This window comes from Culicoides brevitarsis, chromosome 3 (assembly GCF_036172545.1).
Source record: "Culicoides brevitarsis isolate CSIRO-B50_1 chromosome 3, AGI_CSIRO_Cbre_v1, whole genome shotgun sequence".
NCBI classification, from domain to species: Eukaryota; Metazoa; Arthropoda; class Insecta; order Diptera; family Ceratopogonidae; genus Culicoides; species Culicoides brevitarsis.
The window spans coordinates 7543026-7568834 of record NC_087087.1 but is presented as its reverse complement, the minus strand read 5'-3'; the positions used below and the strand labels follow the sequence as shown (position 1 = coordinate 7568834).

The following is a 25809-nucleotide window of genomic DNA, read 5'->3' as shown; positions in this document are numbered from 1 at the left end:
CTTCTCAACTGTTTAATGAAAATTAACATTTAAATTACTCGATAAAAAAATTGAAAAAAAAAGATAAAATGAAAAATCGTTAGTAAAGCTTAAAACTTTTCACATGTTTAGAAATTTTTAATTATTTTTTTTTTTAAATCAAAGAATTAAATAATTATGTTTATTTTATCTTTAAAGTATAAAAAATGAGATTTTTTGCATTTTTTTTATTTTAATTTTTTAATTATGTTAAAAAAAATTTAAAGTCACAGATAACTAAAAATATTTAAATTTTTATTTAATTTAATTAAAATTATTAAAAATTCTTTATCTGAACCAATATAATTTAATATAAATATATTATTATTTTTAATAATATTTATTATTTTTTCATACATTTTAAATATTTTTTAAAAATCTATTATTTTCGTTACATTTATTTATTTAAAATTTGTCTTCATAAAAAAAACTGTCAATTTTAGTTAAAAACAAATTTAAGCCTTAAATGGCCTGTCTTATAATTTTTTTTAAGAATATATTTTAAAAAAATAGAATTAAAAAAAATCGATTTTCCTTCACTTCCAAAAAACAACCTAAAACTTCTTTTAAAAACTGCATGCAACATTTTAAGCAATTTCATCGAAAAATGACTTTACTTCACTCTAAGCCTTTCGGTAAATAACTGAACAAAACTTTCGACAAAGAACAGACTTTTACAAGAGTTTGAAGACATAAACTCCTCTTCCTGCTTCTTGTTTGCCTCACAATGTAAAAAACTAAAAACTGTTTCTGTTAAATTTTTCACAAAAATATAAATTCTACCAAAAAGTAATGTTGACGATAATGATGCTGCTTTTCTTCCTCCGTATACCTCAGTTATAAATATGTGATAAAGTCTCATAGCAAAAGAGTGAGAAGAGATGGAGAGAGAGAAAAAGTGTATAAAACACAACATTTTTCATATTACATTACACAACATCATAACAAAAATAATAATAATAATAATAGTGATTGCATAGAGCTGCTGTTTGCAGACTTTTTACTTTGAAGTGTAAGTTTTATAAGATGAAGCAAAAAAAAAAGTATTACTATGTAATAATATACAACTTTTATTATGATGAATTATTGTTATGAATATTTCTCCTGTCTGTTGTTCGATGCGGATGGAGTTGGATCTTTTTTTTTATTTTGCACGGCATGCAATTTTTTTTTTTTTTTTTTTTTTTTTTTTTTTTTTGTAAAAAAATATGGAGTAACTTTTTCTTAAAAAAAATAATTTTTTTAATGCATTGTTTATGTCAAACTTTATTGTCATGACTCTTCTGAAAGCACTTAAGGATCGATGATGCGAGTCTTTAATTTTTCAAACAAGCAAAAAAAAAAAAGAGAGTTCGAGTGGGAGGAGGGAGGGAACACTCGCATCTCTCAAACAAAAAATTTATAAATTAACTTTCGTGATGTGTCAGTCAAAAATTCTGCGCTGCATATTTTTTTTTTCATAAAACAAAAAAATTCAAGAAATTTACTGCACTTTTATGTTTCCTTATTCTTGTTCGTTCGTTCGCTATCTGGAGCAATGTGCATTTACTCGACTCATTTATCATCTGCATGTTTTACATAAAAAGTCGTGAGCTTCTATAACCGCATGACTGCATCGCATCGGCGCAAGAAGAGCGCTGAATGTCAGTTCATGTTGTTCTTTTAAACCACGAAAAAAAATTTTTTAACATGAAATATAAACTAGATTTCATATTTTTTTTTGCATTTTTACATAATCTCGGTTTGTGTAGAATTTTTTTTTTTTTTTTTTTTTTTGTAAAGAACAAGAGTCAGTGTTTTGTTTTTATTTTAATCATAATACAAGCTGAATTTATTTTTTATTACAAGAAGAAGAAGATTTTGTTACATTTTTGTAAAGTGCAACAATTTTTTTTAAAAGTGGCTGTTTTCTGAAGAAAAAGAAAAAAATATTTATTAATTGGAAATTTCTGTGAAAAGCTTCAACCAAGTGTGGGTTATTTAATGAACTCCTGACTTTTAATGAGCAAAGGTGTTTTTTTGCTAAAGAAAATAAAAATAGTGCCAACTTCAATTATTTTTTCAAATAAAAAAAAATTAATAAACTGAACTTTTCTCAATTTATTTAATTTAATGAGTTGCTCATTTGGTGAAGTTAAAAAATAAAAAATTGAACAAATAAAATTATTTATTTACAGAATTTTAATAAATTTTTTTTTATTTATTTTTGGCTCAAAAGTATTTTTTTTATGAAAGGTAAGGTTTACTCATTTAACAGGAAAAAAAGTCGAAAAATAAATAGCAGATGAGCCAAATATTAATATATTGAAAAACCTCATGAACACAATGGGATTTATTATTGGCAACTGACGTATTCAATGGAGAATTAAGCGGAATTTATTATCGTTTACATTAAAAATAATAATAATAATCATGACTACCGCCTGCCAGTTTTATTAATTAAATGCGCGAAAGTTAATGAGTCAAATATGCGTTATTAATGAAAAAAATGTTTTATTGTTCATTTGCGATTTTTTTTACCATAAATTCTGTTTTTCAATAAAAATGTTGAAAAAAGGGAACGGCGGGTTGTTTCAAAGGGATTGTAAAATGGGCGCCATATTGGTTTTTATAGGGAATACGAGAATTTTATAAATTTAGGCTCTTAATGAGTTTTTTTTTATCTCCGAAATTGAATAGAAATTAAATTGAATTTTTTAATTATCAATAATTAGCTGAAAATTTGTGAAAATAAATTGTTGATCTTTAATTGATCTTTAATGATCTTTAATTGACTGTCCTGCCCTCTGTTGGTAATTTTTGTTTACTTTTAGTTTTATTATTTAAATGCATTTATTTAATTAAAAAATATTATAAATATTATTTTTGGACGATAATTTAAAATAAATCTATCCAAAAATATTTTTTTTTAAGTTGAAAAATTATTTAAAAATTAATATAAAAAAAACGCGGGAAATTTTAGTTCTAAAAAATCTCTGTAGAGGGCGAATTTTTTTTCTTTATTTTTTTAATTTTTTTTTCGATAAAAAACCGTTATTTGTATAAATTTTAATAGTTTTAATTTAAAAATAATTTTTCATTTCTTTCGATTTTTTAAATTTTACATAAAGAAAATATTCTGCAAAAAAAAAATTAAAAATCTTATTTTTTAAAAATTTTTTTTTAGAAAAATTATTTTTAATAATCTATGGTTTGTGATAAATTATTTTTTTTTCTCTCCTTTAATTTTTTATCAAAAAATTGACAATTCTTAATAAAATTCTTTTTTGTCCCAAGTTTTTTTTTTATTAAAAGAAGACGCTTTGCTTATTTAGGACTATAATTCCTGAAATTCGAACCCATAATTTTCACTCTATCACAAATTTTATTAAAATCATTCAATCACAAGACCTTTCATATATTATAAGATACATCAAAAAATGGTAGATTTCTTATCATCAAACAAAAAAGAAGTACTCAATGATCCACGTCATCGTTAAGTGATCGATTCAAAATGAGAGTTAGTGATGGTTAGTGTTGTGTGTTATGTGATTTTTTAAGAAAAATAAAATAAAAATGAATAAAATTCTATATATTTATGATTATTATATAATTAATATGCAACATGATAAGCGGGACGGACTATTGGCAAATAATAAAAAAATATTTCTCAAAATTCTACAAATGTTTGGTTGATTGTGATGGTTTTGTGATAAATGTGAATATATTTTTTTTTATTTAATAAAAATTGTGGCTTAAATTTTTTGGATCATTGAGCAAAAATATTTCTGATTAAAAAACAAAATTATTGGCGAGCTACTCGTAGATGTTTCCGTATGAGTATTTTTTTTTTCGAAAAATTAAAAAAAAAATATTAAAAGAAAGGTTGAAATGATAAAGCGTTGAGTGGTAGAAGAGAGAATGAAATGATAAGGCTTGAAATAATAATTGAAAGGATATAGAGATGATAAAAAAATTAAAATAAAATAATTAATTCGATTTTTTTTGTAAATTAAATAAAATTAAATATAAAAAAAATAAATAAATAAAAAAATTAGATGCTTACAATTACTACTATCGTCATTGGATAAGAGAAATTGATCCGATGATGATAATCTAGAATGCCCGTTCATGTTGGGATGAGCACCCCCTACCCTACTATTATGATCTGATTTTAATATGGTACGCATTGGCATTGCGGCCGGATTTGCATCCCCAAACATTTCTTCTTGACACTCACTTTCTTTGTATTGTAGCACATTTTTATGTTTTTCATAGATGACTACACAACGATGACACCCGCCACTGTAAGATAATTTATTTTTTTTGATTTATTTAAAAAAATATATTTTTTTTTATTTTTAAAATCTAAAATAAATGGAAAAAGGCCAAATCACTACGACAAGATGCATGTTCGGAAAAAAACATTTAAAAAAGTGCTTTCTTCCGAGTTCCATAGCTAGTTTGTGATCAAGCAATTACGGAAAATAAAAAATAAATGCAACGGAGTACTTACCTAACCAATAGAAATTTATCACCGTCGCTAGCTATACATCTACCTCGATTAGTTATCACTGAACCCTTAATGTGAATCGGAGCAGGCACGCCCGATTGAAACCACGATCCTTCCCATCGCGATGGGAAAGTACAGCCTGATGTTTCTGTAAAGATAAAAATTTAAAATTCAAGAATTAATATTTTTTTGAATTTTTTTATGAATTTTTGTGATTTTAGTTCTTTGAAGATTTTTAAAAAGGTTTAAGAATCAAACAAATTAATCTCAAATTGAACTCTATTGATATATTAAGCATTAACTTAAACGATAGGTTAGAGCTTTGAATAGCTCACATCGCTTTGTCTTTGAAATCCTCAGAATTCTTTCAGCTATCAAAAAATGTCCTGAAGAGTCTTTAAAAACTTTACAAAGCTTTAACTGAAAACTACATACTGATATATTAGGTACTTAAAGCTTAAGTTTAAGTCAAAAGCCTTTTAAGTCAAAAAAAAAATTAAGATTATTTTTTACAAGCTTAAGTTTAACGCCCATAATATTAAATTAATATAAGCGAATTTCAAAATCGATTTTAGAAATTTTAGCTAAACGTCAAGAACGTGTTAAAATTTCTAAAATCGATTCTGAAATTCGCTAAAGTCGAGACATATGAGATTATGGGCGTTAAACTTAAGCTTAGGAAAAATAACCTCAAATCTTTTGACTTAAGAGGTATTTGACTTAAAGTTAAGCTTTAAGTACTTAATATATCAGTAGGTAGCTTTCAATTTGAGCTCTGTAGAGTGTTTTTATTTATTTATTTCAACAACAGGTTTAAAAAAACCCTTGGCTACATAAAAACTAATTTTCATTTGGAGCGAAAAAGCCATTGGAGAATCTGCCGGCATAAAAAACCCATCTTTTCAAAAAACATTTATTCATAGTGTTTCGTCATCCTTCTCAGTGTACAGATAAGATACAATATTTAGTGAAAAGATAGTTCATATGGATCTCTTTAAGCTCTTCAGAAGATGTAGAATAGAATAGAGGTTAGAATAACTTAAAAGGTTAGAGGTTAGGTTCTGAAGATCTTAAAGAGATCCATGTGAACGATCTTTTCACGAGATATCGTATCTTATCTGTACACTTCATTTAGCTTAATTAAGTCTGAAATCTTTCAACGTTTTGGTCGCATGACAAGCCTTTGTCAAATCTGAATACTTTCAGAAAGTCTTTAAAAAATTATTTTAAAGATTTTTAAATGCCTGAAAAACTCAGAACTGAACTTAACAAATCAAAGAAACTTTTGAAGCAACATTAAGGATCTTTTGATTAAAAATTATGAATCAAAAGATCCATAACGTTCCTTTAAAGTTTCTTTGATTTGTCGATTCAGCTCTGAAGACAATTTTGAAGCCAACACAATGGTTTCGTATAAACTTTTAATCCTTGATGATTGAGCTAAAATTGCTGTAAGGTAAAATCACTCAGTTAATGCTTTTGTTTTTGAAATGCCGACAGTGACAAGTATCGAGTTTCATCACTATTTCATTTCGAACGTAATTATTGCACGTAAACTGTAGAGGTAGAGGAAAAAGTAGTTCGAAGGGGGAACATTCCCTCTACTTACTAAATAACAATTTTGTACGAAGATACTCTTAACCCCAAAGAATACCACTTCAACTTTGAAACTGATAGTCGATACTATTTTCCACAATTATAATGCTCGTTACGTTGCTAATACCTTCTGACAAATTATAATTTGTTATCGTTTTCAATTATATTCTCCAATTACACAGTAATATTATTTCTACGTTGCTCCGTATTATTATTTTAAATAGGTATTGGGTTATTCTACCGCAGCCAACTTGTAAGCGCATATACGGGGCAAAAGTGTCAGTCAGTCAATGTAGTTCGCTATACATTTCGTGCCATGCCATTGTATTTCAATTACAAAGTCTTATTATTATTGTTATTATGAATATGATACTTGTTTAACGCGTGAGCCTGCCTCTTGTTGTTGTTTCGTTGCGAAAATGTTAAGATAAGTTAAATGTTGTAGTCGTGCGGTTTCACCTGTGCCATACTTGAAGGTATATATAAGCGATAAGGCGTACTTTTGCCAAACAACAAATATAATCCGGGTTTTAGTTATTTGAAACTCTCGAGAATCTATCTGTACATATTGGAGAATTGTGGTGTAAAGCCACAATTAATTAGTGCTTGAGTAAGATTCCATGAGATGAATCCCTTTTGTTCCACGAAAACAAAGACAAGTCTGTGAAATGGATTGATAAGATTAATGGAAATTCTCAAAAGTCAGGAATTGAAATAACTTCCTGACCACCAAAACGAACAAATTCCAGACAATTTTTCTTTCTTTAAACTTAAATTTTAAAGAAAGAAAAAAAAAATATTTTTAAAAGCGTTGGCGTTAATGCGTCTCAATGATTAATTTTTTATAATCTGTTAATTAATGAGCTAGTTGACGCATAAACAAAACAGAACATGACAATCGACGCTTAGATTAGTAATGTGATTTATTCCATGTTTATTTTTTTTTCATTTTTTTCCATTCTTTTTTTTATGTTGAATGAAAAAAAAATGAATGTTTATTTATTTATTTTTAAAAATTCAAATTTATCACGACAATAATTGTGCATTTAGGGCGATTACGTTTGAATTATGACTCTTGAAAGATGACTTCATTTGTTTATTGTTTATGTTTTTTTAGAAGATTGTTTAATTTTTCATTACGAAAAGAAAAATTAAAACATCTGTCATTCATTTATTTCCTCAATAAATGTTTCTTTTCTAACTGACACGTGCATTTTTTTCTTCATAATTTTTCATAATTATTTTTATTTTATTCAGTTTCAGAATAAAATAAAAAGGATTATGAAGGTTTCGACGCACGTATGAACAAACACAAAAGCTTTATTTTATTATTTTTACCAAAAAAAAATTTGATCAACTTTAGCGAAATTTTTCGGTAAACAAAATTGTTCGTTTTTTTGGGGAATAAAAATACTGTAGAACTGAACAACAAAAGAAAGAAATATGATTACCTCGAGTCATAGTTATAGGTACTATTGTTGTTGATAAAGTACGTGTTGTAACATTTAAATGTTGGTGCCATTTTTTTTGTGTCGGAAAAAAAGAGAGGAATTATGGCAGTGTAAAAGTGGGGCAAATATAATTCTCGCTTTGGATCGTACACGATTGAATTGAATGAAAAGAAAAAAAAAGTTTTTTATTTGAGGGTGAAAAGTTGTCAATGAATTATTTGGGGATATTGACGAGAGCGCATTTTGAAAACAATTTTAAAATTTTTGTAAATTTTAAAAATTACTTGAATATAATGGAAAATTATTAATTTTATAAAATTGATTATTCAAAATTTTACAAAAAAAAAAAAAAAAAATTATTTGAGATTGAAATTAAATTTATGGATCTATTTCTATAGTATGTAGAAGAAAATTTGTGTACTTTCAAAAAAAATCTAAGTGTTATTTAATTCAAAAAAATCATATTGTTAAATATTATTAAAACTCGGTTAAAAAAGTTAAACATCTTAAAAATGTTCTAAATTTTTATATAAGAAAACTCTCAACTTAAACTGAACCGAACTGAATGTCAGTTGAAAAAGATATGGAAATAAAAGTTAAAGTTTAGTTAACTATCAGTCGATTAATTGATTTCAGATAAAAATTTATAAAGAATCATACTAAATTTAAACAAAATGACAATAATTTTATAGTATTACAAAAGCCTTTGAGCTGTTAAAATCTCTTTTGATTCGTTTGAAATTGATTTGTTTCAAAAAATTATTATTCAAGAAGTTAACTTAAATTAACTTGTTAATATCTGTAATAAAGCCAAAAGTAAGTTGCTTAAAAATTGATCCTTGGAAATGGAATTATATCAAATTTTTTTCCTATGTTTTTTGAAGCTTTTTTTCTTCAGCCGACTAAATATGGTTTTTTCTTTTTCTGCGACGAAATAAATACATTGAAGATCTTTTACGATTTTATGAAGACCTTAGGAAGTACTCCGTTCATTTCTGTTAATTTTGCTTCATGTTGACGAATTTTTATAGATTATAAGGAATTATTACACAATATGTAATGAAATAAGTTAACTGGTAGAAAAAACTTCATTTGTTCATAAGTGTTTCGCTCAGTGTTCTATGGGACGAGTCTCTTATTCATTGTTCTTCGGGCACATCAAGCATCAGCTGAAAGAAGAGTTTAATTAATTTTTAAAGCTTTTGCATCACAAAATATGACTTCTCGTGTCTTCAGAGTTCACGAAACTTTATTTTATCTCTTCAAGTCAAATTATTTTGAATCCATTATTTGACAGACAGACTCAAGTCAATCCCTCATCATCCATTTTCCTCCGAGGAACGCCTTTCCAAAGCTACAAACAACAGGAAATTGCTTTAACATACATTTTCACTTTTTTGTTGTTGTTGTTCTTGGCCATCATCATCATCATCAGGAACACACCAAATACACGCCATATGGACAACAATAAAATGCACAAAAAAACTTTTCCTCGTACATTTTTTTTCGGTTTGTCGACAAAATAAAGGACATCGACCAACCACAATGATAAAGCAGCAGCTCGATTTTTTTTTGCGGGGGAGTAATAAAATTAATCTAAGGTAAAGGGAATACAATATTGCTGCTTTGTTGTTTGTAGTGTGGCTTCTTTTTTTTTTCTCCCGTAGCAAAACTCATTTTCAAGATTAATTTTTAGAGATTGTGTGGTGTGCTCCAAATAATAGACTCGAGCTGTAGGGTAAAAATGGTCAAGGTTCAGCAATTTTTTTCACTTAATTTTTTCCTCTTCGTCCAATTTCTCGCTAAAGCTGCCATTAAATGGAAGAGAGAAGTGAATTAAGGAGATGAAAAGAAAAGAAAAGAAAAAAAAAATAAAGGAAAGAAGTGAAAAAGGAAATGTTCTTGTCCGAAAATTTATTGCCTTGTGTTATCCCTTTTTTACTCTACTACCTACTTTTGCTCTATTTTTCTCACTTATTTGATTTAATTAGGCCACAGAAATTTTCTTTTCGTTTTTCTTCAATTCTTGATTGAAAAAATGTCTCGTCGCAAAAAACTTCAATTGTTGTTTTCTCCCGCGCGTTATTTTTATTGATTGAGGGGAGACAAGAAACTTAACTGAATTATTTTTGTTTTTCACAATTTTTTATGCTAATTTCGGGTGTCTACGTTTTTTTTTTTAGCTGGCTTCACGTTGTTTATTGAAGTCCGTTCGTCACTGACTTTCGCCATAAATAACGTTGCTTTAAGTGTGTGTATTAGGAGAGTTGGTTTGGCGGAAGAAAAATGGGCAACAACATTCATCTTCTCTCAGCTAATATATTTTATCTCTTCTGCGTGAGAAGACACCATTTTAGTCGAAGAGAAAATTTTTTCTCATGTCTCGCTACATTACGATGGTACTTATTATTGGGCTCCACGTCACACGCAAAACTTTTTTTTGTTCATCCTCACTCACTCTTGGGAATCGTGAAATGTCAAGCTGATGATGACTTGTGAGTGTCTATGCCTGTTTTTGTCACCCAGATTGGTCATGGAAGCGAAAAAAAAAGAAAAACAAGAAATAGCTTAACTTAACTAGATGACGATATGAGAATTTTGTGTGAGTGTGTGGTGTCATTTATATTGTTTTTTTTGTTTATTTCGTCTTTTTTATGGAATTTTAAAGATTTTTTCTGACAATTTGTCTGTCTGTGAGAAAATTGTTGAAATTCAATAAAAAATTCGGAAAAATTATGAAAAATTTATGGAAAATTCAAATTAATTTAGTATAAATTTCATCATATATTATCGAAAAAAAAATATGAAAAATATCTAAAAATTATATTATTAATCTAAATTTTAATAAATTAAATTAAAAAATTATTTAAATAAAAAAAAATAAATAATTTGAAAAATAAAATTAAATTAAAAACAATTAAATTATTTATTTTTTATTCAAATTATTTATTTATTTAAATTAAATTTATTTATTACAATTTTTTTTTTTTGATTTCAAATTTTTTTGCAAAATATTTATATTTTGAATATTTATAAAAATATTAAAATTTAACTCAAACTGTCGGAAAATAATAATAGAAATCATGAAAATTATTGAAAAAATTCTTAAATTTTTATCAAATTTATTTTTAACGAGCATTTCAGATTTAAATTTAATTTTTTTTATATTTAGGGAAATTAGAAAAAATTAGACAAAATTAAAAAAAAAATAATATTTATAAATTATTAAAATTAAATCAATTAATAGTTTTTTAATATTTATTTAAAATTAAGTTTAAAAAAATTTTACAAAAAATTTAAAAAAAATAAATTTTCATAAATTATAAAAATTAAGTCAATTTATATTTTAATTTTTTTTTTAAATTTATTTAAAATTAATTTTTTTTAATAATTTTATTAAAATTAAGTTTTAAAACATTTTACAAAAAAATTGAAAAAATTTTTAAAAAATTTTTAAACAATAAAAATTAAATTATAAAAAATTGAATTAAAAATTTAATTGAAGAAAATAAAATCGTAAAAAAAGAAAAAGAAATTCAAATTTCGTAATTTACGACAAATTTCTCTTATTTTTTTTTATTATTTGCGACTCTCGAAAAATATTTATTTATAAGAAACGAGGCTAATAATGACAAAGATGTGAGGATGATTTTTTCTCTTATTTTTTTTTTGCCACACACAACATTTCTCCCACAAAAACTAGTCCAATGCCATAAATAAAGGAATCTTGTAATAAAAATTAAGCACTTTTTCGTGTGGTTTTGACACGAGCGATAATAAGGTCACACACACACGAGCAAGTCTCCCCTTGAAAAAAAAAAGAAAAAATGGAAATGCGGAAAAAACAGATAAAAATGCAACAAACAACAATCAAATTCCATTCTGAAAGCTATACACTTCCACATGAACAAACATTGGACAAATAAAATTACGAAGAGGTCCGGAAAATATTTTATTCCACAAATTTTCTTATTTTTTTCTTTAGGAGGGTATCTCACATGACTTCCTCACCATTTACGAAGCGTTATTTACAATTCATTTGCAAAAATTGAGCGTGTGGGTGAAAATTACTCGAAAAAAATAGAAAAAAAAATCAAAAAATAAATAAATAAAAAAATTGAAGAGAAATTTCCATAAGTAAACAAACAAGTTGTGAATATTTTATAAAAATCTCTTTCTCCATTTTTTTTTGTTCATTTTATTTTTATTTTTTTTTTTTCGAAAAAATAAAAAAAAATTGTTTATCAAGAAAAGTGCTTTTCTGGCACGGATAGCAGCCAAGAAGAAAATAAACAAAGAAAAAAAAAATAATTACAAATGTCGGCAAATTAGGTCCAATTAACTTCTGGGGTTAATTTAAATTTTACTTGATTGCCTTTGAAAAATAATAAAATGTCTCGAATGAGAAGAAAGTGCTAACGAGTGAACTTTAAATTACGGCAATTAGTCTGGAATACTTTGCGTGATTTTACGTAATTTTTTTTTCTCGCTGATTGACGTATTAACAGTTTTCTGATAAATTTTTCCCTTTTTTCCAACATTTTTTCGTTCAAAGTAATTTTTTTGAGTGTTTTTCTCGGAGTTGATAAAAAACAAGGAAAAAAACGTAACAAAACAAATGTCTCTCCATTATTTAGATTTAGGACGTATGACATTTTAATATTCTAAATTGACATGAGATGAAGACATTTTTTTGCGTGTGTGTCCCATTGCGTATCAAAAGTAGAGTAAAAAAGAAAAAAAAGGAAAATTTATCGATATCTTTTTTTTTTTGTTATTTGTGAAATGAGCTTAAAGTTGATGATGAAAAAAAACGACTTTACGACATCTCATGAGAATTTACCTTTAATTTTGAGTGTCAATTTTAGCTGTCTTGAGAAATTTTTGTTTTTTTTTTTTTTTTTTTTTCTGAAAACGAAAAAATCCGCCTTATTATTTATACATTCGCTGCCACAAAGATTAAAACTTTGTTTTTCTTTTCTTCTATTTTTTCCGATAAAAAAGATACAAAAAACACATTTTTATTATTATTTTTCGTCGGAACACATGAAACTTCTAATCCACCCGATCCGAAAGAGTAAAGCAGGCGTGAACTCGAAAAATATAAGAAAAAAAAAGTTATGTGATCTATTTTTCGTTCTTTCAATGCCCTTGAGATATAAACACATATCAAATAAATTTCAGAACCATCACTATAAAAAATGTATAAAAAAAGAGTGAATTACATTTCTTTCGTATTACTTTTTATTTTATTTTTTTTCGTTGCCGTAAACCGTTCGTTGTTCATTATTCATAACGAACCGCGACGAGAACCCTTCAGTTTTTGCTTCATGGGAACCCTTGAAAAATAAAATTATAATTTCTAATAAAATATTCGAGAAGAGATGATTTTTTGAAGTGCGATCGGAATTGACGCGGAATCCAATTATTTTTATTAAAATTAGTGCAGATGCTAATGAAGTTTCAATTTTTTTTTGATTTTAAATGAGTTTTGGATTTAAATATTTTTTTTGCAGAATAAAAAATTTTAACTGTTAAGAAATTTAAAAATTAATTAAGATTTTTTATTTATTCATTTAATTTAAATTTCATTAAATTACTAAATTTAATTATTTTTTACGGAAAATTTTAAAAATTATTATTTTATTAAAATTCATTTATTAAATAAAATAAACTTCAAAAAACTTTTTTTTTTGTAAAATTTCGTAGAAAAAAAAATAATAAATTTAAAAAAAATTTTTTAAGTGAAAAATCTATTAAAAATTTAAAAAATTAATTTTTTTCAAAAAAAAAATTTTTATTTTTATTTTTAAAAATTAATAAATTAAAATAAAAAAAAACATAAAAATTTAATTTAATTAATTTTTATTTTTAAAAAAAAATTTTCAAAAAATTTTACATTTTTCATAAATTTTAATTTTTTTGTTAAAAAAATATTTTTTTTTGAAAAAAATGATTAAAAATTTTTTTAAGTAGAAAATCTTTAAAAAATTTGCAAAAATTAAATATATTTAAAAAAAAAAATATTTCTAATTTTAAATTAAAATTTATTAAAAATTAGAAAATAAAATTAGAAAATTTTAAACTTTTAAATTTATAATTAAAAATAAAATTCAAATAAAATTTTTATTTTACAAATTAAATTTAATTTTTAAAAATAAAAAAAATAATTAATTAAAATAAATTAAATTTTTAAATTTAATTTTTTTTTAATTTAAAAAATAATTTGTGAAAAAATTATTAAATTTCAAAAAAATTTTAACAAAATCATCAAAAAGATAAAAAAAATAGTAAAAATTTTAATAATTAGAATTTGAAGGATTTTTTTATGGAAAATTGGTAAAATAAAATAAATCAATAATAAAAAAAATATTTAAAAAATTAAAGGTTAACTCAAAATCCTCAGAATAATTTTAATAAATTTTCTTATAAAAATTTTATTTTAATTTAAAAAAATATTTTAAATGGATTTTAAATCATTTTTATTCATAAAACAAAATTTTTCAGTTAAAAGAGTTTCAAGTAACACCCAAAAAATTAATGCAACTCGATAGATAGACTTTCCGAAGCAAAACAAGGTAATCCATCTCAACTTCGGGAATAAATTTTCCTGACCAAAACATGTCTGGCAGGTTTTCTCATGAAGGCAACTTCTTTTTTCGGAGAGCGAGTGAGCGAGCGAGCAAATTTACTTACAATTTGAACATGATAAAGCACACTCGGGGGACCAAGTTTATTGTCTGGAATAAATACACACCGAGACTGGCAAATAAAATATAAAATAATATAAAATGTCTGAGAAAAAGTACCCATGTTTTATTACCGCATTCACATTTCTCGACTATCCAATATCCATATAATATTATACTATTATGAGAGGATTAAAATATAGAATTTCATGCAATTTTTTTCGTTCGTTGTTCGTTCCTCGACATGCACCGAACTGATGTTATGATAAAATAATATCAAGTCTCTGTGGATGGAAAATTTCTTCTTCTTTTTCCACGCGCGGCGAGGCAAGAGGGGAATATCATAATGGTGCATCATCTTATTTAAAATTCAGCAAATGTATTTTGTTTATTGTGTTATCGCAATTCGAAGCGACTCTCTTGAAGAAGTTCTTTTGCGGGAAATTGCACGTCGAACGAAAAAACAATTGATGTGAGGATTTGAATTTAGATGATGTGCGTTTTGTCAATGTTGTAATGAAAAAGGGGCGAATTGTGATAGATGACATCCAATAAAACGCAAGTCACGAGGAAAAAGTACAAAAAGGGTCATAAAAACACTGAAGTGCCTTTAATTTGTATTGAAATTGACTCTTTTTCCGCGTGAATTTTATGCAAAAAACGTTTTATTTACATCTCACGTGCCTCCATGTCGCAAATTGAAAACAAATTGCGTGTCAATAAAAAAGACGCCAGATGGCGCTTTTAACAAATTTTCATTTTTATCCGAATCAAATGCCACGAAATTGGTAGATTACGTGTCCAAAAGCGTGTGGAATGGGTAATAAGACAGGAAAAGATGATTTATTGGACAAAAATATTTATTGATTGATTGCCTTTGGATTTCTTCTCTTCGCATCGCCCAATCCATCTTTTCCTCCCAATCATGTTTACTTCGTATTTTCTTCTTCGTTCTTCAAGTCAAATACCTGCGAGTTATTTATTTTATTTTTATGCTTTCCCCTGAATTGGAAAAAAAATATAAATCTCGTCTTTTCGAGATGATGAACGGAAGTAATACAACCAGATTGATCCAATCTCATTATTTAAATTTTTTCGGCCGTTTAAAATAAGAGGAAAGAAGAGAATAAAATGAAAAAAGGAGGAATGGGAAAAATCAGGGAAATGCATAATGAAGCATTAACTGTGAGAAATTTGTATCTTTAAAGATTTTAAGAAAAAAAAATCATTAAAAATATATTAAATAAAAAATTATTTTTTTTAATTTGAAGAGCAAAAATCATAAAAAAATATTTTTTTATTAAAATTAATTAAGAAAATAGCTCAAAATTGATAAAAATTTTCAATAAATGAATATTTTTGAAATTTTTGAATTTTTCACTAATTAAATATAATTGGAAAAAAATCGATGGAAAATTATTTTTATTCTTTTATGCTTCAAAAAAATTTTTTAAATAATTTTTGTTAAATTTTAAATTGTTGAAAATTAACAATTTGAGCAAAAAAAAAATACGAATTTGACATTGAAAAAATTTTAAAAAAATTATTAGACATTTATTCATAAATTTGCTAATAAATTTAATTAAAAATCATTAAAATATGGGAAAATTCTTCAGAAATTTTCTATTTAGTTTTTATTTATTAAATTGCATTAAAAATATAAAAATTAATAAAATAAAAAATTAAATTATTTTAAAAAAATAATAAAAATTTAATTTTTTTATTAAATTATAAAATAAAAATATAATAAAATTGAATTTTATAAAAAATGATTTATTTTAAATTTATTTATTATTTTTTAAATTTAAATTTTTTTTTAAAATTTTAATAATTAAAAAAAAAAATTAATAAAACAAAAAATTGTAATTTTTTTTTAATTTTTTAAATAATTTAATTTTAATTTTTTTTTATTTTTTTTTTATAAAAAAACATAAAATTTAATGAAAAATTATTTCACAAATTTTTAAGGAAACACAAAAACTGAATGTGACGAAAATCACGTTCCATTTACTCTCAAAACCCATAAAACATCCGACAAAGCATCGCAAAACAGAGGAGTAAGCTTCACTCTGCGTGATTTAGCGAAAACCAGATAAACTCAAGCCGTAATAAATTGCGAGAGATTTGAATTGAAAGAGGTGTCAATCGTTAATTCTCATCACAAAAGACAAAGATTAGAATTGTAAACCATGATTTATGTTGCGTGTCTCGGTGCCTCTGTTCTCATCGCTCGGCGTTGGCAATGAAATATAAATAACGCGTGACAAAGATACAATTTATGTCAGCAGCAAGCAGTGTGTTTTCTACCCATTTCACCTGCAAAATTTTATTTATTAAAATATTATTAATATGCGAGAGACGTTGCTGGTTGGGGGTGAAAACGACAAAAAAAAACGAAAGACAGAAAAAAAAAGGGAGAAAAGCCCACAAAAAGCAAGTCGAGCGACGTGGAAGGAAGAAAATATTTAAATAATAAATTACCCGTGTAACACACACACAGTGCGAGAATTCGAGGAAAGCAGTCAAGACAGGCACTTGAATATGGTTTCTTCTTTGTTTTCTTTATGTTTCGTCACCTTTTCCAGCAGCTCATTTTACGCGTCGTGACGAAGAACAAGAAGACGAAGAAGATGATTTCCATGTAAATTCTCTCTCTGATGGATGCAAAGTTGTTGTCTATCTGTCCATTTTAATTAATTGTGAGAAGAAGAGTGGCATGTCATGCCATCAGGGATGTAGTCAAAATTATCAAGAAATTTTTCTTTTAATTTAATTTATTTTTTTTAATTAATTTTATTTTTTAATTTAATTTAATTTTTAATAAAAAAATTATTTTTAAATTTAAATTAAATTAAATTAAATATAAAAAAAAAAATAATTTTTTTAAATTTTTAAATAAATTTAATTTTTTAATAAAATAAATTAAATTATTTTTTTTTATTAAATAAAATTTATTTTTTATGCATTTCAATTTTTTTTTTAGTTCTAAAATGTCGAAATTTAAGGTAATTTTGATTTTTTTTTTTAATAATTTTTGATCTTATATTTGTTAAATTTTATCGACTAATTTAACTAAAAATTTCTTTGAATAACTTCAAAATTTTTGCTAATTTTTTTAGTTTTAAAAAATTAAATTTTTTTTTTTATAAAAATTTAATTCATTTTATTTGAAAACTACTCGAAAAAACATTAAATTTCATAAAAGAGTAAAATTTTCGTAATTTTTTTTTTAATATGAAGGACTTAAAAAATTTTGACATTTGACAGCTGTCAAATTTTTTCATAAAATCTTAATTTTTAAAAATTCGAATTAATTTAAATTTAATTTAAAAAAATATTTTTTTAATTTAAAAATAAATGCAAAATTAATATTTTTATATGAAAACTTTAAAATCTGGTTTTGAAAATATTATTTTAAAAAATTAAAAATATTTTAAATATTTTTTTTTTCAAAATGTGAAATTTCTTGAATTTTTAAATAAATTTAATTTTTTTTTATTGAATTTAATTTTATTTTTTTAGTAAATATATTTTTAAAATTATTTTTATCATTTATTTATTTTTTGTTTTATTTTGATGAGAAAAAAATATTTTTTTTAAATAAATTTTTACTTTTTCCGCACCTTTATTTCTCTTATTTCATTTAAAAATTCTTCGAAAATTAATCTAATGTTATGTCTTCGTCGCGGTATATTTACTTTCGCTAAAAATAAATTTAAAACACAAAAAAATAATTTAATTAACTCTCAATTGGGGATCCGTTCGTCGCGTCGCTCTTTGACAGCTAGACATCAAATTATCAAATTTTTCTTCTTTTTTTCCCCTAACTAAACAATACATTTTCTTATCTTGTGTCTGCAACTCACGACACATTGTAATAAATTTGATAAACCCTTTTTTTCTCGTGTCGTTTCTCTTCTTGATTTGACGTCGTCGTCGTCCAGTGTCTTTATAAATAAATAAATTACCTCGCCCATCCTCGATCAATCTTGTCGAAAAAACGAAAAACGAGAAAAAAAAGAGGGAATTTGGGACACTTGTGACCACAAAGAACAAGGAGATAAGCAAACATCGGGACGAAAAAAGGGGACTTGAACTCATTGAATTACTTATTAAATACAAAAAAAAAATGTTGACAGGATTTCAATTGGCACTGAGCAATTTTTTGAATATTTATGAGTAGTTCCCCCATTCCGGGCGACGCCATATTTTTTAAGTATCTGTCGCAGGAAAAATAACATCGAGTTGGTGTCACCGGAAAAAATGAATAAGGACATCGTCGTCGTCATCGTCAGGGAGACAAAAAAAAAGTGAAAAAGAAGTAAATGGAACAAGTTATGAATAAAAAATGATGTACTTGTAAGCGAGCGATGTCTAACAAGCGCAAGCACCTCTTCTTCTTTACAAAAAAAAAGTTTTTTTCTCGCCCCCTTTTTTAATAATAATTAAAAATATGACAGATATTGTATTGTAATAATAATGAGATGATGAACTGGCACGAGTCCTGTACAAACAATTGAAAAAAATTCATAACGAGGTCGTCGTCTTCATCTTTTTGCCTTGCAGAAACAATGCATAATTGAAAATGCTAACAACTCAAGTTTTGTCCTTTTAATTATTTCGGTTGAATTTTTTTCTTATGAGTCACCTTCAACTTTCGGCAAAAGAAAATTTTCCATTCCAAGAAAAAAGAAATTCGAACTAATGAGAGAAACGAACCACAGGTGTTTGTAATTCAAAGTTAATATTCTGTGCATCGTTCGTTCGACGTGCGTATATTTTTAGCAATTTTTTGTTTTTTTGTTTGTAAATAAGGACGAGGAAATATAATAAAATGTTTCACGATTCGATATTAAAAAAAAAAATTTGAATTAGCAAAAAGCGATTTTCAAATTTTTAACGGTCATTTTTTGAATTGACATTTACCAATTTTTAATTTAATTTTAAAAAATAAAAAAAAATTTTTAGAAAATTCTCATTAAATATTCTTCGAGCATTTTCTAAAATTATCAAAAAATCAAAAGAAAATTTTTTGACAGTTCATTTTGACATTTTATTTGCTATTTTTATATTTTTCTTTATTTAAATTTCATTTTAGGGCATTTTTAGATTTTCAATATTTTTAATTTTGTGAAAATAATTAAATTAAAAAATAAATTAAAAATAATTTTAAAAATTCAAAAAATAATTAAAAAATTGACAGCTGTCAAAATAAAAATTATTTTTAAAATTTATTTATTTATTTTATTAAATTTCATAAAAAAAGTTAAAAATTAAATTAAATTAATTAATAAATTTTTATAAAATTTAATTTATTTAATTTTTAAATTTAATTTAAGATTTAATGCTCAAAATAAAATTATTTTTAATGGTAAAAAAATCATAAAATTTAAACTTTTGAAAAAAATTGATTTTAATTAATGAATTTATTAATTTTAAGTTGAACTAAAAAATTTGTTACTTTTTTCTAAAAATAAATTAGAACGAAATAAGAAATATTTTTACAAATTTTCTTAGCCTTTTAACGAAAAAATTGAAACCATCTTGTTTTTTCCTTTAAATATTTCCTTTGAATGAATTAAAAAAGTCCAAAGCGCATTTTATTCATTTTTTTTTTTCAATAAAATAAAAGCGAAAAAAAATATTTCTATAAGAAAACGTTCTTGAAATCCCTTGCCAAGGAAACTTACTTGACATTTCTCTTGGCGAGACGTTCCTTCACGTACACTTGACTTGACTGAATTCTATCGTATTTTTATAACTTTTTCGAGAAAATTATTTTTATTTCTTTATGATGTACCGAACTCCGGGAACAGCAAAAAAAAAATTTCCTACATGTTTGCCAAAAAAATTGCTGTTTTTTTATGTTTTTCTGCTTCTTTGCGTGACATTTCTTAATTTTCTGTCATAAACTTGCGTTTTCCTTGTCGCGTTGAGTAAAAGAGAAAGAAAAAATATTAACAGCTAACAAGCAAACTTTGCATTGTTTATTAAAGCCATCGACCAATGGGGGGAGAAATATTTTTTTTTCTGCTTTATTGCCAATTTTTGCTCTTAACAAACATACGGCGGCGGCGGCACTTTTAAGGACAAAGTCATGTTGACAAGACGTGAGTTGTATTTAATTTTGTATTCAAAAAAAGTTTTTTTTCTCCTCCGCTTTTGACATAATTTCAATTGGTGCACGGTCAACCTGTCGCTCGCGCACTGATAAAAATCACGCGAAAAAAGTTAGAAATAAAAAACGGACGAAATGAGGGGTGAAAATGCATGAAACAGTGCTTTTAATTTATCTTCCGGTTGTCAGTTGAAATTTGTCTGATTGTTTTTGATATGAATTGTGTGCTTTTTTTCGTTCGCTTCGTTCGTTTTGTTGACGAGTGGCTTTTTCATGGCTAGTTTGGTGATATTTATGACAAAAATTTAGCGAGACATTTTTCACTTTTTTTTTCATTGCACGCTTGGTTGGTAATGAATTAAGGGAACGTTAACTTGATGAAGGGAAACAGGGAAGTAAAGTTGATTGAAAAAGGGCAATTTTTATGAATTTGGGCTTTAGAGAAGATATTTTGCCCATTTTCTGCCCTTTTGTCTAAAAAAGTTGTTTAAAAGTCAATTTTATCATTTTTATGCCCTTTTTCTATACAAAGCTAAAAGGGCAAGTTTTATGAAAGAAAAAAGGCAAGTTATGCCCCTCATTTCCCTTTAATTGCCCATTATATTAAAAAATTCGTTTGAAAGTCAATTGTAGGGCAATTATTATTAGTTTTATGCCCTTTTGTTGTTTATCTTTTTAAAAAAAAATATTTGAGGGCAATTTTTAGCAAATAAGGGAAGTTTTACCCTTTTATTGCCCATTTTCTATTTTTTATTTTATTTTCAAAAAAATCATTTCGAGGGTAATTATTTTTAATTTTATGCCATTTTTTAACATAAAAAAAAGTTTGATGGGCAATTTTTATGAATTTTGACGCGAAAAAGTTACTTTGCCCATTTTCTGCCCTTATGTTGCCCATCTCTATAAAATTTCAAATTAATGGGAAATTTTAAGGCTTGAGAAGATATAATGCTCTTTTTCTTCAAATCAAACATGAAATTTAAGCTTAAAATTTTCGTGTTGCCCATTTTTTGCCCTTTCCTTGCCCATCTTATGAAAAATTCGTTCTTTCATGAAATTTTTCATAATTTTTCCCTTTTCACTCCCCTGCACTAAATATCTTCCTCCAACATGTGTCGTTTTTGTTGTTGCTATCTCCTCGTCAGTAATATATTAGTGAAGAAAGCCGTCATAAATCGTGTGTGTGTGTGGGGAAGGAGGAACGCAAATCTACAATATTTCATTGTCATGATTTAAATAAATATTTCATTTTTTATGTTTACTCTGTTGTCTCGTAACTCGAATGAATGAATGAAAATCCGCAAAACGTACGAAACACGCGACTCGAGCTTAGTTTCGAAAACACAAAAGGCTCTTTACATGCTAAAGCAGTTTAAGCAACGACGCGATAAGACTCTTCAAGATAAAATTTTTGAATGGTTTTATGCTAAATTCTGCACATTTGTCATGCGGGCTGAATTGAAATATTGAACGAGCACCACATTCATGCGGCAATCTTCTTTCATCGTGTTTGATGCCAAAAAACTATCATACCTGCAAAGAAACAAAAATAAAAGAGAAAATTATTAGAAAATTGTACGCAATTAAAAGAGATCAAGTTTTTCATTAAATTTATAGAGAAAAGTTTGTCATTCACTCAAAGAAGATGCAGCAAAGGAAAAAAATGCAAATTATTAAAACCAAAATTGAAAAGAAACAACACACGGCTTTACACGGAATTACAGAAAAAAAAACAAGAAAAAGGACAACGTTGCCCTTTTTTATCAAGATACGCCGTGAAAAGAGTCCTTTTTGTTTCTTTTATTTTTTTCAATTATATTTTTCGTTATTTTATGCGACACAGGCGAAGGAGGAGAAGGATGAAGAGCAAAGTATGTAAGCAGAAGAGCAACGCTAATTTATTATGCAAGCAACATTATTAAATGAAGATTAATTTTGTGTGTTCTGCGAGTAAAAAGAAATAAAAACGATTCGAATAAATCCTCCGAGTTGCCATAGAAAACATTTCTGTTTTTGCATTTTTATTAATAAAATGAGAATAATATACAAGAGAAAAAGGAGTAAAATGAATGAAAATGAGTTGGAGTTACTTTTGAGGTTAAGCAAGGTTAATCATATTCATTGTTGTAATAAATGGAGACCAAATAGTGATGTTTAAACTATTAAATTATTTTGCTTTGTAGATTATTTTATTTATTTATAATTTGATGAAGTTCATTTAAATTTTATTTTTATTAAAATAAATAAAATTAAAAAAAATAAATTAATAAAATTTTAATATTTATTTTTTTTATTTTTTAAAATAATTTTAAAAAAATTTTTATGAATTTTTCGAAATATTTTAGTATTTTTTCGGAATTTTTCATTTAAATTTTTGTTGATTTAATTTTAAAAAATATTTGAAGGAAATTAAGAAATAAAAATTAAAAAAATAATATTAAAAAAAAATTAAAAAAAAAAAAAAATAAATAAAAAAAAAATTAATTAAAAAAAAAAAATTTTATTTTTAAAGAATTTTTATTGATTTTTTTTTTATTTTTTTTAATTTAAGAATTTTTAATTTAATTTAATTTAATAAAAATTAATGAATAAAAATATTTAAAATAAATCAAAAATTAATAAATAAATAAAAATTTAAAAAAAATAAAGAGAAAAATTCAATAAAATGCACAAAAAATCATCAAATCCGACGAAAAAAAAAAAATCCAATTTGTCTCCGAATCAAACAGCTCACCAAAATCTCTGATTGATTAATGTCTAAATTGAGATTTACTTCTTTTTTTCTTCTTTATTTTTTGGTTGTCATCATGCGACTTTATTTTCCCCCTTTTTTGCTTCGTCTTCAATCGATGTTGTCGTCGTCAATTCACGCACGCACTCAATATGTCTCGCTCTAATCCTATCGATGTATTTTCATTATTATCCACTATTATACTCTTCTTGTTCCCAATTTTTGGATTACGGATGGAAAAAAGGAGGGAACAATTACCTTTTCTGTAATGCGATGTGAGGAATACCAATCGACTTGCATTTTGATTGAAATATTGATTAAATTTGAATGAAATGTCTCTAATCGTCAAGTGTTTCGAGTGCAAATTAGATACAGTTGAAATTTTTTTTTCGATTGTCAGAGTGGATTAAAATTAAAAATAAGCGAGATGATGATTGAACAAACAGCAGGAATGCAAAAATGTCAAACAATTGTTGTTGTTGCGCGGGTTAGATTAGTAATTTTCGAGCGAATTTTAGAGTAAAGGGAGTTTCGATGGAATTTAATTGTGTCTCAAGTGACATAAAGGGGTAATGAAAGTAATTTTGGAGTAATTGGATGAGGAATTTTGGTAATTGCATGTGAAGTTGATATTTGGGAAAATTTTTATGGGATGAGATTTACAGAATTTTATTTTTTTTTGTAAATTTTTTATAAAATTTAAAAAAAAAATTAATTAAAAAATTTTAAATAATGTTTATTTTAATTTTAATAATTTTTTTTTATTAAAAAAAATAATTTAATTTTATTTTATTTAAAAATTCTTTTAATTTTAATTTTTTTTTTATTTAAAAAAAATAATTAATTTGAAAAAATATTATTTTGTATTGAAATCGTATTAAAATTAATTATTTTTTATTAAAATAAATTATTTTTTAATAAAAAAATTAATTATTAAATTTTAATTTTAAATAATAAAAATTAATTAATTTAATTTTAAGTTTAAAATTTAGTTTTATTAATTTTTTATTTAAAAAAAAATTTTAAATTTAAATTAATTTAGATTGAAAACTCGGAAAATTCAAAGAAAAAAATATTTTAAAAATTAAAAAAAGTTCTTTTAAGTCATTATTCAGCAATTTTTCTAATTCGCGTCATATCAAGAAGAAAAAAAATTTTTCACGCTCTTCACATCCAACAAAAGAAAAATAATCCACTCCAAAGCTTTTCTCAACGGCGGCGCTGAGTCATAAACTAATTGGCACTTAATTCTTGTTTTTTACATGTTCACACTCTCTCTTTCCACTCGTCGCAATCTTTTATCCGCACTCCATTAGGATGATTACACTCGCTTTGCCGCCCGCCCGCTTGCTCGACAGTGACAACGCGACAAGAAATATGTGAAAATTGCGAACATAAAAAGCGAACATAATCAAATAGTAAACAACACGCACTCTCTTCTCATCTACTTTCATTTGTTACTGCAACGAGCCATTTTAATCTACAGTGCGACATCGACAGCCAGCGAGACAAAAACACACAGCGAGACAGCAAGAAAACGAGAGGAGAAGACACATTATTACTACTACCGAAGTGCACATTGCAAGTAATAAACTAAAAGTAATGGATGCGAAAATTGAAATCAAAATGAATAGATGTGGCAATTGAATTAAAACCGAGCCATCAGACAAATTAAGTTGCGTCCAACGAGCATGGGCAAATTATTGTGCGATGCGAAATTAACGAAAAAAAATAGATTGGATTTTTTGTGAATGGAAAAATTAATTTTATCACAATTTTTAAGCCTTTTAAAGCCGAAATTGAAAATTTTTCTGAATAAAAAAATAATTTAATTTGATTAAAATTACAAAAAATAAAAATTTAAATTAAAATTTATTAAATTAAAAAAAAAATTAAATTTATTTTTTTTTAATTTTTATTTTTTAACTTTATGGAAAACATTAAATGTTTTCCAAAATTTTCATTTTTCTAATTTTTTTTTAATTTCTTCATATTTTTATTTTAATTTTTTTAAAGTATTTATAAAATTAAATTAAATTTTGCATTTAAAAAAATAATTTTTCGTGATATAAAATTTTCCAAGGATTTTCCGAATTTTTTATTAATTTCCTGAATATTTTATTTTTTTTTAATTAAAGATAATTTTAACCAATCCATTGGAATTTTCAATTTATACAAGTCTTTCAAATTTTTATTAAGTTTAAAATTTTTTAAAAATTTTCCAATATATCCACGAATTTCCCGAATTTTCCCAAATCATTTTTTTTAAATTTTTTTGACTTTACGAATGCTTTTAAGTTATTTGAGAGTAATCTCAAAAATTTTGTAAAAATTTTTATGAATTTTCCAGATTTTCCACAAATTTTCCATGAATTTTCTTCAAATTTTTCATGAGATTTTCCATTTTATGAATTTTTTTTCCAATTTTTCCATATTTTTCCTTAAACTTGAATTTTTTTATAAATATTTATTAATTTTTTGAAAATTTTTCACTGAAAAAAATTATAAATAAAATAAAAAAAATTCAAAATAATAAATAAAATTTTAAAAAATAATAAAAATTTAAATAAAAAAAATTAAATAAATTTTTCTCAAAAATTCTGTGCGAAATAAAAACATGACGCGCCATTGTTTAATTTTTATTTCGCAAAAAACCATCGAAAAAAAATTACAAATTAAATAATTGTCATTTATTGTTTGTCTTTTGAACGTCT

The 25809-nt window shown here is 25.0% G+C and overlaps 2 protein-coding genes across 3 annotated transcripts in view; both read right to left on the bottom strand.

Moving 5' to 3' along the window:
* LOC134836089 (thioredoxin domain-containing protein 9) overlaps positions 1-25809 on the bottom strand; it is a 358198-nt gene that overhangs the window by 164544 nt on the left and 167845 nt on the right. The window lies entirely within an intron of this gene.
* Positions 1-25809, bottom strand: part of LOC134836085 (uncharacterized) — a 181269-nt gene that overhangs the window by 16020 nt on the left and 139440 nt on the right. Inside the window, exons 3-4 of one of the 2 annotated variants that reach the window (XM_063851274.1) lie at positions 4514-4658; positions 4064-4302 (exon numbers count right to left, since the gene is read on the bottom strand). In XM_063851274.1, the coding sequence (XP_063707344.1) occupies positions 4064-4302; positions 4514-4658 (384 nt within the window). The remainder of the gene's footprint in view (positions 1-4063; positions 4303-4513; positions 4659-25809) is intronic. The other variant, XM_063851275.1, reaches the window with a different exon arrangement.